Source organism: Oncorhynchus masou, chromosome 12 (genome assembly GCF_036934945.1).
Source record: "Oncorhynchus masou masou isolate Uvic2021 chromosome 12, UVic_Omas_1.1, whole genome shotgun sequence".
Taxonomy (NCBI): domain Eukaryota; kingdom Metazoa; phylum Chordata; class Actinopteri; order Salmoniformes; family Salmonidae; genus Oncorhynchus; species Oncorhynchus masou.
The window spans coordinates 9945405-9963565 of NC_088223.1; the positions used below are offsets into that span (position 1 = coordinate 9945405).

Genomic DNA, 18161 nt, shown 5'->3' on the forward strand with positions numbered 1-18161 from the left:
GACTACCTGGATAAATATAGGCTAAATAAATAATGAGACTACCTGGATAAATAAAGGATAAATAAATCATGAGACTACCTGGATAAATAAAGGCTAAATAAATCATGAGACTACCTGGATAAATAAAGGATAAATAAATCATGAGACTACCTGGATAAATAAAGTAAATAAATAAAATATAATAATATATATTTCTTAATCACATGCAATCAAGAGTATGACGTTATTGTGACGTTAAACCCAGATATATTTCCAGTGCAACACTGCCATCATGTGCAGGACTGACAAAGCGATCAATTTATCAGATAATAGAAATCGGCAGCTTCTACAAAAAAATGTTAGACTCACGAGCCTCCTAACCACGCAAGCTTACATGAATGGTTCGCTGCCCGGATATCAACCATTCGTATAAGCTCGCGGGATCAGGTGGCTCGAGATGCTACGGAAAAAAACGTCACACTTCATTTGAATAGTCCCATATAGCAGATCTACACATGGTCAAACTATCAACAAACGTATCTGTTCATAAGCAACTGTTTGCTCGTGGTACTTCCCTTTGCTTGTTTCCCTTTAGACGTACCTATACACAGCGCTAAATGGAAAAACTACATGGAAAAACTACATGGATAGCAATTAACTAAAAATCAATACAATCTTACAGGAGACATGTTGGGAAATGGTCTTACCTGTGTAATGTCTGTCATCTTCAACATGGACACACGGTGGAAGAACAAAACAGAGAATTGTGTTAGTTTCAATACACACAATACATACTGGATACAGAGCTACTTTTTATCTTACTGTAAACAGGGCCATACACTAACAGAGCCATACACTAACAGAGCCATACACTAACAGAGCCATACACTAACAGAGCCATACACTAACAGAGCCATACACTAACAGAGCCATAGACTAACAGAGCCATAGACTAACAGAGCCATACACTAATAGAGCCATACACTAACAGAGCCATACACTAATAGAGCCATACACTAACAGAGCCATACACTAATAGAGCCATACACTAACAGAGCCATACACTAATAGAGCCATAGACTAATAGAGCCATACACTAACAGAGCCATACACTAACAGAGCCATACACTAACAGAGCCATACACTAATAGAGCCATACACTAACAGAGCCATACACTAACAGAGCCATACACTAACAGAGCCATACACTAATAGAGCCATACACTAACAGAGCCATACACTAACAGAGCCATACACTAACAGAGTGGCTGCTGCCAACACACTGACACTGACTCAACTCCAGCCACTTTAATAATGGGAATTGATGGGAAATTATGTAAATATATCACTAGCCACTTTAAACAATGCTACCTTATATAATGTTACTTACATTACATTTACATTTACCCTACATTATTCATCTCATATGCATACGTATATACTGTACTCTATATCATCGACTGCATCCTTATGTAATATATGTATCACTAGCCACTAACTATGCCACTTTGTTTACATACTCATCTCATATGTATATACTGTACTTGATACCATCTACTGTATCTTGCCTATGCTGCTCTGTACCATCACTCATTCATATATCCTTATGTACATATTCTTTATCCCCTTACACTGTGTATAAGACAGTAGTTTAGGAATTGTTAGTTAGATTACTTGTTGGTTATTACAGCATTGTCGGAACTAGAAGCACAAGCATTTCGCTACACTCGCATTAACATCTGCTAACCATGTGTATGTGACAAATACAATTTGATTTGATTTGATTTGACATTAACAGAGCCATAGACTAACAGAGACATACACTAACAGAGCCATACACTAATAGAGCCATACACTAATAGAGCCATACACTTACAGAGACATACACTAACAGAGCTTTAGACTAGCAGAACAAATCCAAAATTAGTTCTGGTAAAAATGTACATCAGGTAGTCCAAAGATCCACTTTTTTGATCAAAGCACTATATCGCTTCAATATCTTTACTCACAGTGGCATACGGGTTTGGGAGAGTCCCACTTGCCCAGCTTGTTGCAGTGTGTTGAGTTCCTGCCAACCAGGATGAATCCTGGCAGACAGCTGTACTGCAGTACCGTCCCCTCCACTGGGGGCCCCAGGGGCCACTGGGATACGCGCCCGTTCTCCAGAGACGTCCACACCCGCGGGCACTGTAGTACTAGGGGATGGAAGGATAGATCAGGGTTAGAAGGGTTATGGGAGGGAGGGAGGGAGGGAGGGAGGGAGGGAGGGAGGGAGGGAGGGAGGGAGGGAGGGAGGGAGGGAGGGAGGGAGGGAGGGAGGGAGGGAGGGAGGGAGGGAGGGAGGGAGGGAGGTGTCAGGGTTAGAGGGGGTATGAGGGGGTATGGGTCAGATGGAAGGAAGGAGGGAGGTAGGATTGAGGTGGTTGGGGGGCAGGAGAACATGTATTCCTCAGGTTTTAGGTTCTAATATGCTTCCATAATGTTACTGTATCATTCACCCTGTACAATAACATGCAAGTGGACAAGCATCTGAGCTTGTGAAGATTTTTCGGAAAGAGTGAGAGAAAAACACAGAAAAGAGTGGAACACAGTGAGTCGACATGGGGTTATAGAGAGTCGACAGGGGTTATAGAGAGTCGACAGGGGTTATAGAGAGTCGACAGGGGTTACAGTGAGTCAACAGGGGTTATAGAGAGTTGACAGGGGTTATAGAGAGTCGACAGGGGTTTTAGAGAGTCGACAGGGGTTATAGAGAGTTGACAGGGGTTACAGAGAGTCGACAGGGGAAATAGAGAGTCGACATGGGGTTATAGAGAGTCGACAGGGGTTACAGTGAGTCGACAGGGGTTATAGAGAGACGACATGGGGTTATAGAGAGTCGACAGGTGTTACAGAGAGTCGACAGGGGTTATAGAGAGTCGACAGGGGTTACAGTGAGTCGACAGGGGTTATAGAGAGACGACATGGGGTTATAGAGAGTCGACAGGTGTTACAGAGAGTCGACAGGGGTTACAGAGAGTCGACAGGGGTTATAGAGAGTCGACAGGGGTTACAGAGAGTCGACAGGGGTTATAGAGAGTCTACAGGGGTTACAGTGAGTCGACAGGGGTTATAGAGTCGACATGGGGTTATAGAGAGTCGACATGGGGTTATAGAGAGTCGACAGGGGTTACAGTGAGTCGACAGGGGTTATAGAGAGTCGACATGGGGTTATAGAGAGTCGACAGGGGTTACAGTGAGTCGACAGGGGTTACAGAGAGTCGACAGGGGTTATAGAGAGTCGACAGGGGTTACAGTGAGTCGACAGGGTTATAGAGAGTCGACAGGGGTTACAGTGAGTCGACAGGGGTTATAGAGAGTCGACAGGGGTTATAGAGAGTCGACATGGGGTTATAGAGAGTCGACAGGGGTTACAGTGAGTCGACAGGGGTTACAGAGAGTCGACAGGGGTTATAGAGAGTCGACAGGGGTTACAGTGAGTCGACAGGGGTTACAGAGAGTCGACAGGGGTTATAGTGAGTCGACAGGGGTTACAGTGAGTCGACAGGGGTTTTAGAGAGTCGACAGGGGTTATAGAGAGTTGACAGGGGTTACAGAGAGTCGACAGGGGAAATAGAGAGTCGACATGGGGTTATAGAGAGTCGACAGGGGTTACAGTGAGTCGACAGGGGTTATAGAGAGACGACATGGGGTTATAGAGAGTCGACATGGGGTTATAGAGAGTCGACAGGTGTTACAGAGAGTCGACAGGGGTTATAGAGAGTCGACAGGGGTTACAGTGAGTCGACAGGGGTTATAGAGAGACGACATGGGGTTATAGAGAGTCGACAGGTGTTACAGAGAGTCGACAGGGGTTACAGAGAGTCGACAGGGGTTATAGAGAGTCGACAGGGGTTACAGAGAGTCGACAGGGGTTATAGAGAGTCTACAGGGGTTACAGTGAGTCGACAGGGGTTATAGAGTCGACATGGGGTTATAGAGAGTCGACATGGGGTTATAGAGAGTCGACAGGGGTTACAGTGAGTCGACAGGGGTTATAGAGAGTCGACATGGGGTTATAGAGAGTCGACAGGGGTTACAGTGAGTCGACAGGGGTTACAGAGAGTCGACAGGGGTTATAGAGAGTCGACAGGGGTTACAGTGAGTCGACAGGGGTTATAGAGAGTCGACAGGGGTTACAGTGAGTCGACAGGGGTTATAGAGAGTCGACAGGGGTTATAGAGAGTCGACATGGGGTTATAGAGAGTCGACAGGGGTTACAGAGAGTCGACAGGGGTTATAGAGAGTCGACAGGGGTTACAGTGAGTCAACAGGGGTTACAGAGAGTCGACAGGGGTTATAGAGAGTCGATAGGGGTTACAGTGAGTCGACAGGGGTTATAGAGAGTCGACAGGGGTTATAGAGAGTCGACATGGGGTTATAGAGAGTCGACAGGGGTTACAGTGAGTCGACAGGGGTTACAGAGAGTCGACAGGGGTTACAGAGAGTCGACAGGGGTTACAGTGAGTCGACAGGGGTTAGAGTGAGTCGACAGGGGTTACAGTGAGTCGACAGGGGTTACAGTGAGTCGACAGGGGTTACAGTGAGTCGACAGGGGTTACAGTGAGTCGACAGGGGTTATAGAGAGTCGACAGGGGTTATAGAGAGTCGACAGGGGTTATAGAGAGTCGACAGGGGTTATAGAGAGTCGACAGGGGTTATAGAGAGTCGACAGGGGTTATAGAGAGTCGACAGGGGTTATAGAGTCGACAGGGGTTATAGAGAGTCGACAGGGGTTATAGAGAGTCGACAGGGGTTATAGAGAGTCGACAGGGGTTATAGAGAGTCGACAGGGGTTACAGTGAGTCGACAGGGGTTATAGAGAGTCGACAGGGGTTATAGAGAGTCGACAGGGGTTATAGAGTCGACAGGGGTTATAGAGAGTCAACAGGGGTTATAGAGAGTCGACAGGGGTTACAGTGAGTCAACAGGGGTTATAGAGAGTCGACAGGGGTTATAGAGAGTCAACAGGGGTTATAGAGAGTCGACAGGGGTTATAGAGAGTCGACAGGGGTTATAGAGAGTCAACAGGGGTTATAGAGAGTCGACAGGGGTTATAGAGAGTCAACAGGGGTTATAGAGAGTCGACAGGGGTTATAGAGAGTCGATTGGGGTTATAGAGAGTCAACAGGGGTTATAGAGAGTCGACAGGGGTTATAGAGAGTCGACAGGGGTTATAGAGAGTCGACAGGGGTTATAGAGAGTCGACAGGGGTTATAGAGAGTTGACAGGGGTTATAGAGACGTACCATCGTTGCCATGAAAAAGCTGCATGCTTTCAGTAGATAGCAGTCGAGTATGTGAATAGATGTTAGAGGGCCTTACCTCGTTCTAAAAGGAGTAGACCCCCTGTTTTGAAGGGGCTGAAAGTAGACAGTACGCACGAGGGAGAAAGACGGGTCGAAGCAGAAAGAGATGGAGAGTTTATGAGTAACCTTGACTAAGACTGGCCTTTCGTTAGCTGCCCAATGCGAATGCCTAGACTTTAGCTCTGTGGGCTAACACAGTCTTGTGGTGCACAGGGCACCCAGTCCGTCACACGTGGAAGCAAATATATGGATATATGGTCAGTTATGGATTAGTGTATTAGAGTAGAAGAGATACTCACAACATTTGCTGCGCTGGGTGAGGTCAGTCCAGGTTCCGTTGGGTAGACACTTCCTAACATTGGGACCTACGATCACTCTGTTCCCTCTGCAGATGTACTCAATCTCATAGTCCAGAGGTAGCACATGCACACTGCGGATCTGGATACACACACACACACACACACATAACGTGAGATAGGGAGCTGTTGAATGATTGTCATCTACATTTGTTACAATCTAGTACAGTACATAAACCTGCGTCCCCCTACCTGCTCTTGGGTCAGTCCTCTGTACCGTATCCCTCCATCTCTGGGAGGACGGATTATAGCACAGCCTCCTGGGGACGAGAGGAGGGACACACCGTCAGATAAATGAGAGATGACCAGGACATGATGAGAGCCAACCAGTCAGCCAGCCAGTCAGCCAGCCATCCAGGCAACCAGTCAGCCAGCCATCCAGCCAAACAGTCAACTAGCCAACCAGTCAGCCAGCCATCCAGGCAAACAGTCAACTTGCCAACCAGTCAGCCAGCCAAACAGTCAACTAGCCAGCCAGTCAACCAGCCAGCCAAACACTCAACTAGCCAACCAGCCCGCCAGCCAACCAACCAGCCAGTCAGCTAGCCAGCCAACCAACCAACCAGCCAGTCAGCCAACCAGTCAGCCAGCCAGCCATCCAGCCAAACAGTCAACTAGCCAGCCAGTCAACCAGCCAGCCAACCAGTCAACCAACCAACCAGTCAGCCAGCCATCCAGCCAAACAGTCAACTAGCCAGCCAGTCAACCAGCCAACCAACCAGTCAACCAACCAATAAGTCAGCCAGCCATTCAGCCAAACAGTCAACTAGCCAGCCATCCAGCCAAATAGTCAACTAGCCAGCCTGTCAACCAGCCAGCCAAACACTCAACTCAACCAACCAGCCAGCCAGCCAACCAACCAGCCAGTCAGCCAGCCAGCCAACCAACCAACCAGCCAGTCAGCCAACCAGCCAGTTAGTCAGCCAGCCAGCCAGTCTTGTCCTCTGGCTTAGTCTCAAATGGATCTCCATTCCCTTTATAGTGCACTACTTTTGACTAGGGTCCATAGAGCTCTGATCAATTTTAGTGCACTTCTGATATAGGGTGCCATTTTGGGATGCGACCTTTCTGTCAGATCTCTCTGTATCTGTTAGTCTATTAGCCTTTTCTGCCTGTAAACACTGTCAGTACCTGCCCGTGGCCACTAGATGCAGCTCTATACCTACTGACTACTTATCAGACCTCACTCTATCTTTTCATGATTCCTCGCATCCTATCTCCTCGCCTCTTTTTTCAACTGTATTGGAGGAGGAGATTCAAAGTCCCTCCCCTTTTGACCTACTCCAATGGGTTTTGAGAAGGAGGAGCGTTACCTGGAGCATTAGTCAGGAAGCCCAGCCTCAGCTGCTTCTCCATGTACTCCATGTCAACCTGTGCCTTCTGAAACATGGCCTCCAGTTTATCAACCACTTCTCCATGTTGAGTAGTTTACACTCTGTCTTCTTCTTCTCCAAGCACCCGAACTCACTTTACTTGAACATGAAGTCAAATGTCTACTGTTTGCTGATGATCTGGTGCTGTTGTTCCCAACCAAGGAGGGCCTACAGCAGCACCTAGATATTCTGTCAGACCTGGACCCTGACAGGTAATCTCAGTAAAACAACAACAATGGTGTCCCAAAAAAGGTCCAGTCACCAGGACCACAAATATTAATTCCCTCTAGAACTGTTGCCCTAGAGCACACAAAAAACGATACATACCTCGGCCTAAACATCAGCGCAACAGGTAACTTCCACAAAGCTGTGAACGATCTGAGAGACAAGGCAAGAAGGGCATTCCATGCCATCAAAAGGAACATAAAATTCGACATACCGATTAGGATCTGGCTAAAAACACTTGAATCAGTTACAAAACCCATTGTCCTTTATGGTTGTGAGGTCTGGGGTTCGCTCATCAACCAAGAATTCACAAAATGGGACAAACACCCAATTGAGACTCTGCAGGCAGAATTCTGCAAAAAATATCCTCCATGTACAACGTAAAACACCAAATAATACACGCAGAGCAGAATTAAGCCGATACCAGCTTGTTATCAGAATCCAGAAAAGAAAATTCTACAACCACCTAAAAGGAAGCGATTCCCAAACCTTCCATAACAAAGCCATGACCAACAGAGAGGTGAACCTGGAGAAGAGCCCCCTAAGCAAGCTGGTCCTGGGGCTCTGTTCACAAACACAAACAGACCCTAAAGAGACCCAGGACTGCAACACAATTAGACCCAATCAAATCATGAGAAAACAAAAAGATAATTACTTGACACATTGGAAAGAATTAACAAAAAAAACAGAGCAAACTAGAATGCTATTTGGCCCTACACAGAGAGTACACAGTGGCATAATACCTGACCACTGTGACTGACTCAAACCTAAGGAAAGCTTTGACTATGTACAGACTCGGTGAGCATAGCCTTGCTATTGAGAAAGGCCACCGTAGGCAGACCTGGCTCTGAAGAGAGGACAGGCTATGTGCACACTGCCCACAAAATGAGGTGGAAACTGAGCTGCACTTCCTAACCTCCTGCCAAATGTATGACCATATTAGAGAAACATATTTCCCTCAGATTACACAGATCCACAAAGAATTCGAAAACAAATCCAAAATGTTTATTTATTTTCCCTTCTGTACTTTAACTGTGTGTACATACAGTTTTTTACAATCACTTCGGCACTAATTTCAGAACCTTGTGGTCATTTTTCAAAACTCTAGACACAAAACTCAAAACGGTCATCACTTGTAACACAGGCTGTCCAATGTTCAAAACATTGCATTGTGCATTCATATCTTTAAAGAAACCTTGCACTTGCAGAATCATTGGTTCAAATAACTAATTTATCATGAAATACCATAGGAACATTTATTTAGATCACCCAGACACAAGATACCGATAGTTTCACTGTGTAGTTGTTCGTTCATTCATTAAATATTGTAGTAAATAAATATGTGATACAGGTTTCATTATAAATACTACAGACACAGTGGAATCATTCTTTGAATCAAAGCAAAAATAATTATCTACAAAAAAAGAAAAAACTACAGTAAAACATCAACTGCAGTGTTCCTCACCTGGCTTACTGTAAAACATCACTGCAGTGTTCCTCACCTGGCTTACTGTAAAACATCACTGCAGTGTTCCTCATCTGGCTTACTGTAAAACATCACTGCAGTGTTCCTCACCTGGCTTACTGTAAAACATCACTGCAGTGTTCCTCACCTGGCTTACTGTAAAACATCACTGCAGTGTTCCTCACCTGGCTTACTGTAAAACATCAACTGCAGTGTTCCTCACCTGGCTTACTGTAAAACATCACTGCAGTGTTCCTCACATGGCTTACTGTAAAACATCAACTGCAGTGTTCCTCACCTGGCTTACTGTAAAACATCACTGCATTATTCCTCACCTGGCTTACTGTAAAAAGCAAAACAAAGGATTGATTACTGTACTTCTATATTTCCCTCAACCCTGTCTTGTGGATTTGGCCACAGGTTCTCATCCACATCACAATGGATGTTTTCATTGGCCAAACATCTTGGGAAGAATCTTCGGGTGAATCCAGGCCTGACACTGGTCTGCCGTGATGTCAGCATGCGTCCTCCATGGCCTGGAGAAGGACGGCTTGTTCGTGAGGGCACCTATCATATACCAAATCTGAGATTACTAGACCATAGAAACAGTGTCTGATAAAGAATGATGATGAAATATTACATCCATAGATAATGTAGTCCGATTGGTTCATGTTCCACGGTAATTGGTGTCAATGGATCTCGTTATCATGAAACTTTCATGATCTAAACATGGAATATTGTTGGTCAGTTTCCATAAATCTATGCATTAAGAGTAACGCAACAGTTACCTATCATTTTGAGCAGTTGTATCAATTGGTAGTGAGATCATTGTAATGAAGTGAGTAGACAGTCTTCTCAGATGTAATGTGTGAATTGCATTTTGAAATGGTAATACTTGGATGTTAAGTTGTGTCATTTTGAACAGGTGATGTTTGTTCAATGAACAAATGATCTTTTTACTGTTCATTTTTATTTTGCTTTTGTTTATTGTCTATTTCACTTGCTTTGGCAATGTTAACATATGTTTCCCATGCCAATAAAGCCCTTGAATTGAATTGATTCATTGAGATCAGAGAACCCAATAAAATGCCCTTGTCTAGTGAAGAAGATCGTACACAGATGGGGAAGGCTCTGATGAACACGTCAACAAACAGTCGTGTCACATGAGGACTGAATACTCCCTGAAACACACACACACACAATCTCACACACACACACAATCTCACACACAATCTCTCACACACCTACACTATCTCTCACACACACACAATCTCACACACACAATCTCACACACAATCTCTCTCACACACAATCTCTCACACACCTACACTATCTCTCACACACACACACACACACACACACACACACACACACACACACACACACACACACACACACCTTGCAATACAACACAATTAGGCCATTTACATGAATGCAATATTGCCAGCTGATTAACATTGTAGGCTAGCTTCACACTGTTGCTGTATAGGCCTAGCAGATTTAACAGGATGTAATTGTCATTGGAGTGATGTCACTGCTGCCATCCGCATCATAGCATATTGTTCTCTCATACATCTGAATGTGGGTATTCCATCTGCTGTGGTTATGTTAACAGTGTAGCTGGAAAACTAGCTATAGGTTTTGTCTACTCGATAACAGCCTGTGTCCTCTCAACAGGCCACGTAGCATCATGTTTCTCACGTAGAAACTTGATTGTTGTTTCTATGATTTCGCATACATCTCAGTGTTGTGCTGTGGGTATTCCGTCTGTTCTGCTGTGTTGTTACTACCTCTCTATACCCCATCTCCCCGAGGTAGTGTGTGTGTGTGTGTGTGTGTGTGTGTGTGTGTGTGTGTGTGTGTGTGTGTGTGTGTGTGTGTGTGTGTGTGTGTGTGTGTGTGTGTGTGTGTGTGTGTGTGTGTGTGTGTGTGTGTGTGTGTGTGTGTGTGTGCATGCGTGTATTTGTTTTCCTACACTATTAGTACCCCAACGTCCTAATAATTCAACTTAATACTGTTATTAAAAAGGTAGGAAAACAATAACTTATTTCAAACAGCAGGACTTTTTTTTCAGGTCCTGAATTTGTTCAAATGCTATTTTAAGCTTAAGGGTTCGGTTTAGGGTTTGGGGGTTTAGGGTTTGAGGGTTAGGGTTTAGGGTTAGGGCTATGTTTAGGGTTAGGGTTTGGGGGTTTAGGGTTATGTTTAGGGTTAGGGTTTGGGGGTTTAGGGTTAGGGCTATGTTTAGGGTTAGTGTTTTGGGGTAGGGCTATGTTTAGGGTTAGGGTTTGGGGGTTTAGGGTTATGTTTAGGGTTAGGGTTTGGGGGTTTAGGGTTAGGGCTATGTTTAGGGTTAGTGTTTTGGGGTAGGGCTATGTTTAGGGTTAGGGTTTGGGGGTTTAGGGTTAGGGTTTTGGGGTTTAGGGTTAGGGTTTTGGGGTTTAGGTTTAGGGCTATGTTTAGGGTTTTGGGGTTTAGGGTTAGGGTTTGGGGGTTTAGGGTTTGGGGGTTTAGGGTTAGGGTTTGGGGGTTTAGGGTTTGGGGGTTTAGGGTTAGGGTTACGGGGTTTAGGGTTAGGGTTATGGGGTTTAGGGTTAGTGTTATGTTTAGGGTTAGGGTTTGGGGGTTTAGGGTCAGGGTTAGGGTTTGGGGGTTTAGGGTTAGGGCTATGTTTAGGGTTAGGGTTTGGGGGTTTAGGGTTAGGGCTATGTTTAGGGTTATGGAAAATAGGATTTTTATTAGGCAAAAAATATACACTTCCAGAAATGTCCCAAAAACACAGCTGTGTGAGCAGTGGTGGAAAAAGTACCAAATTGTCATAGTTGAGTAAAAGTAAATATACAGTGCCTTGCGAAAGTATTCGGCCCCCTTGAACTTTGCGACCTTTTGCCACATTTCAGGCTTCAAACATAAAGATATAAAACTGTATTTTTTTGTGAAGAATCAACAACAAGTGGGACACAATCATGAAGTGGAACGACATTTATTGGATATTTCAAACTTTTTTAACAAATCAAAAACTGAAAAATTGGGCGTGCAAAATTATTCAGCCCCCTTAAGCTTGCACGCCCAATTTTTCAGTTTTTGATTTGCTCCCGAGTGGCGCAGCGGTCTGAGGCACTGCATCTCAGTGCAAAAGGCACCACTACAGACCCTGGTTCAATTCCAGAATGTATCACAACCACCCGTGATGGTTGGTCATTGGGCGGCGCACAATTGGCCCAGCGGCGTCGGGGTTAGGGTTTGGCCGTGGTAGGCCGTCATTGTAAATAAGAATGTGTTTTTAACTGACTTGCCTAGTTAAATAAATAAAAGGAACATTTATTTTTATTTAATCTTTATTTAACTAGGCAAGTCAGTTAAGAACAAATTCTTATTTTCAATGACGGCCTTGGAACAGTGGGTTTAACTGCCTGTTCAGGGGCAGAATGACAGATTTGTACCTTGTCAGCTCGGGGATTCGATCTCGCAAAAATGACTTTAGTAAAAGTGAAAGTCACCCAGTTAAAATACTACTGGAGTAAAAGACTAAAAGTATTTGTTTTAAATATACTGAAGTATCAGGAGGAAATATAATTGCCAATATATACTTCAGTATAAAAAAAAGTTCAAATAATTTTATATTCTTTATATTAAGTAAACAAGACTGCACAACATTCAGACATCATCAAAAAGCAAAGCATTTCTGTTTAGTGATCAGAGGTAGTAGGGATGTTCTCTGTTTAGTGAGTCCTCCAGATCAGAGGTAGTAGACCAGGGATGTTCTCTGTTTAGTGAGTCCTCCAGATCAGAGGTAGTAGGGATGTTCTCTGTTTAGTGAGTCCTCCAGATCAGAGGCAGTAGGGATGTTCTCTGTTTAGTGAGTCCTCCAGATCAGAGGTAGTAGACCAGGGATGTTCTCTGTTTAGTCAGTCCTCCAGATCAGAGGCAGTAGGGATGACCAGGGATGTTCTCTGTTTAGTCAGTCCTCCAGATCAGAGGTAGTAGACCAGGGATATTCTCTGTTTAGTCAGTCCTCCAGATCAGAGGCAGTAGGGATGACCAGGGATGTTCTCTGTTTAGTGAGTCCTCCAAATCAGAGGTAGTAGACCAGGGATGTGCTCTGTTTAGTGAGTCCTCCAGATCAGAGGTAGTAGACCAGGGATGTTCTCTGTTTAGTGAGTCCTCCAGATCAGAGGTAGTAGACCAGGGATGTTCTCTGTTTAGTGAGTCCTCCAGATCAGAGGTAGTAGTGATGTTCTCTGTTTAGTGAGTCCTCCAGATCAGAGGCAGTAGGGATAACCAGGGATGTTCTCTGTTTAGTGAGTCCTCCAGATCAGAGGTAGTAGACCAGGGATGTGCTCTGTTTAGTGAGTCCTCCAAATCAGAGGCAGTAGACCAGGGATGTTCTCTGTTTAGTGAGTCCTCCAGATCAGAGGCAGTAGGGATAACCAGGGATGTTCTCTGTTTAGTGAGTCCTCCAGATCAGAGGCAGTAGACCAGGGATGTTCTCTGTTTAGTGAGTCCTCCAGATCAGAGGTAGTAGGGATGACCAGGGATGTTCTCTGTTTAGTGAGTCCTCCAGATCAGAGGCAGTAGGGATGACCAGGGATGTTCTCTGTTTAGTAAGTCCTCCAGATCAGAGGCAGTAGGGATGATGTGTCTGTCTGTCTGTCTGTCTGTCTGTGTCTCTGTCTCTGTGTCTCTGTGTCTGTGTCTCTGTGTCTGTGTCTCTGTGTCTCTGTGTCTCTGTGTGTGCGCGCACACGTGTGTGCCTGTGTGTGCGTGCGAGTGTGTGTCTGTCTGTCTGTCTGTGTGCGTGTGTCTGTGTGCGTGTGTCTGTGTGTGCGCGCGCGCGAGTGTGTGGATGTCTGTGTGTGTGTGTGTCTGTCTGTGCGCGTTTCTGTGTGTTCTGTGTGCGTGTTCGTGTGTGCAGCTCCCTTGAGGACGGTTGCATCTGGAACCTGTGATTACGGCCCGGGTTCACCCACAGTATCACCTGCTAATTACACCATCCCAACACCCCCTCAGTCAGAGCACACACACACCCGTCCCATCCTTTGGAACCAGAGGGCAGGTAAGATCACTGGATGTGACTCCAATCACAAACACTGGGGGTTTATGTGTTATATAATATGTACTAGGTTGGAATATTTTCCCAGTATTTTACAACATGTTCTATCCTGAGAATAAATCCAGGGAACCCTGGTATTTCCCGCAAAAACTGGAAGCGTCATTAAAAATCACTATAAAGAATTTAAATATGTCTGGGTTTGATTAGAGCTTTGATCTAAAATTCAAGCCTGATTCTACCTGAGCCTGATGCTACCTGAGCCTGATGCTACCTGATTTACCATCATTATGTTTGGAGGAAAAAGGGGGAGGCTTGCAAGCCGAAGAACACCATCCCAACCGTTAAGCACGGGGGTGGCAGCATCATGTGGTGGGGGTGCTTTGCAAATTTGCAAATAAATTCATTAAAAATCCTACAATGTGATTTTCTGGATTTTTTTTTTCTAATTTTGTCTGTCATAGTTGAAGTGTACCTATGATGAAAATGACAGGCCTCTCTCATCTTTTTAAGTGGGAGAACTTGCACAATTGGTGAATGATACTTTTTTGCCCCACTGTAGCAACAGCATCAACTTCCGGTAGACATGCAAAGCTCAACTGAAAGGTTACCGTTTGGTTACAGTATACTGAAATATATAGTATGAAGTATATAGTATATACTCATTAAGCATGTAGTATATTAGTATTGGTATTTGAACACAGTTTGGGTATGTGAGTATATTGATAGAATGTGTATGTCTGCAGTAAGCGCTAGGGAGAATTAACACGGAATATAGATGTAACTTGTAACAACGTTTAAAAAACAACTAATGAGGGTTTCCCTCAACAACAAAAAAAAACATTACGGATTTATCTGATTTTATTGACCTTGATCTGTTTCTAAACCAATGAATGTCGATTCAACTCGTTGACCGCTAAATCCCCTTTCCACATGTGAAATCTTTGCAAAGAAACACTTGGATGAACTTTAAGGCTATTTTCTGGGTAATTGTGTCGTTATTATGTGCCTGATGTTAAGAATACAACACATTATAATTGGGCTAGTTGCGGGACGTACTGGTCATTTCAATAGCGTTGGGTCTATGTTACTGACTGAATTGAAGCTGTTGGCAGAAAGAGGCTCAAGTATTGTGAACTATTTTAACTCCCATCAAAATGTATCGTTTCCCTGAGGAATTGACTGATGTATTTTGCGGATTACATGTTAAAACCTCTTAAGGATCCAACACTATTTTTTTTTCTTCAAATTTTCACCTAAAATTAAATACCCAAATCTAACTACCTGTAGCTCAGGACCTGAAGCAAGAATATGCATATTCTTGGTACCATTTGAAAGGAAACACTTTGAAGTTTGTGGAAATGTGAAATTAATGTAGGAGAATGGGGGAGGGGGGAGGGGGCATTGACACAGATCCTGAGGTTAATCGTGTAATAATATGTATATAACATAATAATAGAGGTTTAAAGTATTAGTGCAGTAGTAGTGTAAAGTAGTAGAGTAAAGTAGTAGTGTAGTAGTAGTGTAAAGTAGTAGAGTAAAGTAGTAGAGTGTAGTAGTAGTGTAAAGTGGTAGAGTAAAGTAGTAGAGAGCAGTAGTAGAGTAAAGTAGTAGTGTAGTTGTAGTGTAAAGTAGTAGTGTAAAGTAGTAGTGAAAAGTAGCAGTGCAAAGTAGTAGTGTAAAGTAGTAGTGTAGTAGTAGTGTAAAGTAGTAGAGTAAAGCAGTAGTGTAGTTGTTGCGTAGTTGTAGTGTAAAGTAGTAGTGTAAAGTAGTAGTGTGTAGTAGTAGTGTAAAGCAGTAGTGTAGTAGAAGTGTAAAGTAGTAGTGTAGTAGTAGTAGTGTAAAGTAGTAGTATAGTAGTAGTGTAAAGTAGTAGTGTAGTAGTAGTGTAAATTAGTAGTGTAGTAGTAGTGTAAATTAGTAGTGTAGTAGTAGTAGTATAGTAGTAGTGTAAAGTAGTAGTATAGTAGTAGTGTAAAGTAGTAGTGTAAAGTAGTAGTGTAGTAGAAGTGTAAGGTAGTAGTGTAGTTGTAGTGTAAAGTGGTAGAGTAAAGTAGTAGAGTAAAGTAGTAGTGTAAAGTAGTAGAGTGTAGTAGTAGTGTAAAGTAGTAGAGTAAAGTAGTAGTGTAAAGTGGTAGAGTGAAGTAGTATAGTGCAGTAGTAGTGTAGTAGAAGTGTAAAGTAGTAGTGTAGTGTAAAGTAGTGTAAAGTAGTAGAGTAAAGTAGTAGTGTAAAGTAGTAGAGTGCAGTAGTAGTGTAAAGTGGTAGAGTAAAGTAGTAGTGTAGTTGTAGTGTAAAGTAGCAGTGTAAAGTAGTAGTGTAAAGTAGTAGTGTAAAGTAGTAGTGTAAAGTAGTAGAGTAAAGTAGTAGTGTAAAGTAGTAGTGTGTAGTAGTAGTGTAGTAGTGTAAAGTAGTAGTGTAAAGTAGTAGTGTAGTAGTAGTAGTGTAAATTAGTAGTGTAGTAGTAGTAGTATAGTAGTAGTGTAAAGTAGTAGTATAGTAGTAGTGTAAAGTAGTAGTGTAAAGTAGTAGTGTAGTAGAAGTGTAAGGTAGTAGTGTAGTTGTAGTGTAAAGTGGTAGAGTAAAGTAAAGTAGTAGTGTAAAGTAGTATTGTAAAGTAGTAGTGTAGTAGTAGTGTAAAGTAGTAGTATAGTAGTAGTGTAAAGTAGTAGTGTAAAGTAGTAGTGTAAAGTAGTAGTAAAGTAGTAGTGTAGTAGTAGTATAGTAGTAGTAGTAAAGTAGTAGTGTAAAGTAGTAGTGTAGTAGTAGTATAGTAGTAGTGTAAAGTAGTAGTGTAGTGGTGTAAAGTAGTAGTGTAAAGTAGTAGTGTAAAGTAGTAGAGTGCAGTAGTAGTGTAAAGTGGTAGAGTAAAGTAGTAGTGTAGTTGTAGTGTAAAGTAGCAGTGTAAAGTAGTAGTGTAAAGTAGTAGAGTAAAGTAGTAGTGTAAAGTAGTAGTGTGTAGTAGTAGTGTAGCAGTAGTGTAAAGTAGTAGTGTAAAGTAGTAGTGTAGTAGTAGTAGTGTAAAGTAGTAGTGTAGTAGTAGTGTAAAGTAGTAGTGTAGTAGTAGTGTAAAGTAGTAGTGTAGTAGTAGTGTAAAGTAGTAGTGTAAAGTAGTAGTGTAAAGTAGTAGTATAGTAGTAGTATAGTAGTAGTGTAAAGTAGTAGTGTAGTAGTAGTGTAAAGTAGTAGTGTAGTAGTAGTGTAAAGTAGTAGTGTAGTAGTAGTAGTAGTATAGTAGTAGTGTAAAGTAGTAGTGTAGTAGTAGTATAGTAGTAGTGTAAAGTAGTAGTGTAGTAGTAGTATAGTAGTAGTGTAAAGTAGTAGTGTAGTAGTGTAAAGTAGTAGTGTAGTAGAGTAAAGTAGTAGTGTAAAGTAGTAGTGTAAAGTAGTAGTGTAGTAGTAGTGTAAAGTAGAAGTGTAAAGTAGTAGTATAGTAGTAGTGTAAAGTAGTAGTGTAAAGTAGTAGTGTAGTAGTATAGTAGTAGTGTAAAGTAGTAGTATAGTAGTAGTGTAAAGTAGTAGTGTAAAGTAGTAGTGTAAAGTAGTAGTGTAAAGTAGTTGTGTAGTAGTAGTGTAAAGTAGTAGTGTAGTAGTAGTGTAAAGTAGTAGTGTAAAGTAGTAGTGTAGTAGTAGTGTAAAGTAGTAGTGTAGTAGTAGTGTAAAGTAGTAGTGTAAAGTAGTAGTATAGTAGTAGTGTAAAGTAGTAGTGTAAAGTAGCAGTGTAAAGTAGCAGTGTAAAGTCGTGTAGTAGTAGTGTAAAGTAGTAGAGTGAAGCAGAAAGGGAATATCCAGCAGAGGGGTTGGTATTAAACATACAGAGTAATATTGTTAGGGTAGACTACAATGAAGACATTGTCTTCTTGTAAGGAGAGAATAATCATGGTTTGGTTTCTTTAATTTTCTAAACCTTACGATGGGTGACAGTGATGAAAACATTGATAAGGATTGTTGATGTACATTTAATGAGTGTTGATAGTATGGGAATGGTAACAAACTCAGCAACAACAAAAAACAGCCCTTTTTCAGAACCCTGTCTTTCAAAGATAATTTGTAAAAATCCAAATAACTTCACAGAGCTTCATTGTAAAAGGGTTTAAACACTGATTCTCATGCTTGTTCAATGAACCATAAACAATTAATGAACATGCACCTGTGGAACGGTCGTTAAGACACTAACAGCTTACAGACGGAAGGCAATTAAGGTCACAGTTATGAAAACTAAAGAGGCCTTTCCACTGACTTCCACTGACTGAAAAACACAAAGAAAGATGCCCAGGGTCCCTGCTCATCTGAGTGAACGTGCCTTAGGCATGCTGCAAGGAGGCATGAAGCATGCAGATGTGGCCAGGGCAATAAATTGCAATGT

General features: G+C 42.7%; 1 protein-coding gene across 1 annotated transcript in view; it reads right to left on the reverse strand.

Moving 5' to 3' along the window:
- LOC135549518 (gamma-aminobutyric acid type B receptor subunit 1-like) overlaps positions 1-18161 on the reverse strand; it is a 332207-nt gene that overhangs the window by 273122 nt on the left and 40924 nt on the right. Inside the window, exons 3-6 of the mRNA XM_064979532.1 lie at positions 5875-5942; positions 5626-5764; positions 1989-2174; positions 687-704 (exon numbers count right to left, since the gene is read on the reverse strand). Of these exons, the coding sequence (XP_064835604.1) occupies positions 687-704; positions 1989-2174; positions 5626-5764; positions 5875-5942 (411 nt within the window). The remainder of the gene's footprint in view (positions 1-686; positions 705-1988; positions 2175-5625; positions 5765-5874; positions 5943-18161) is intronic.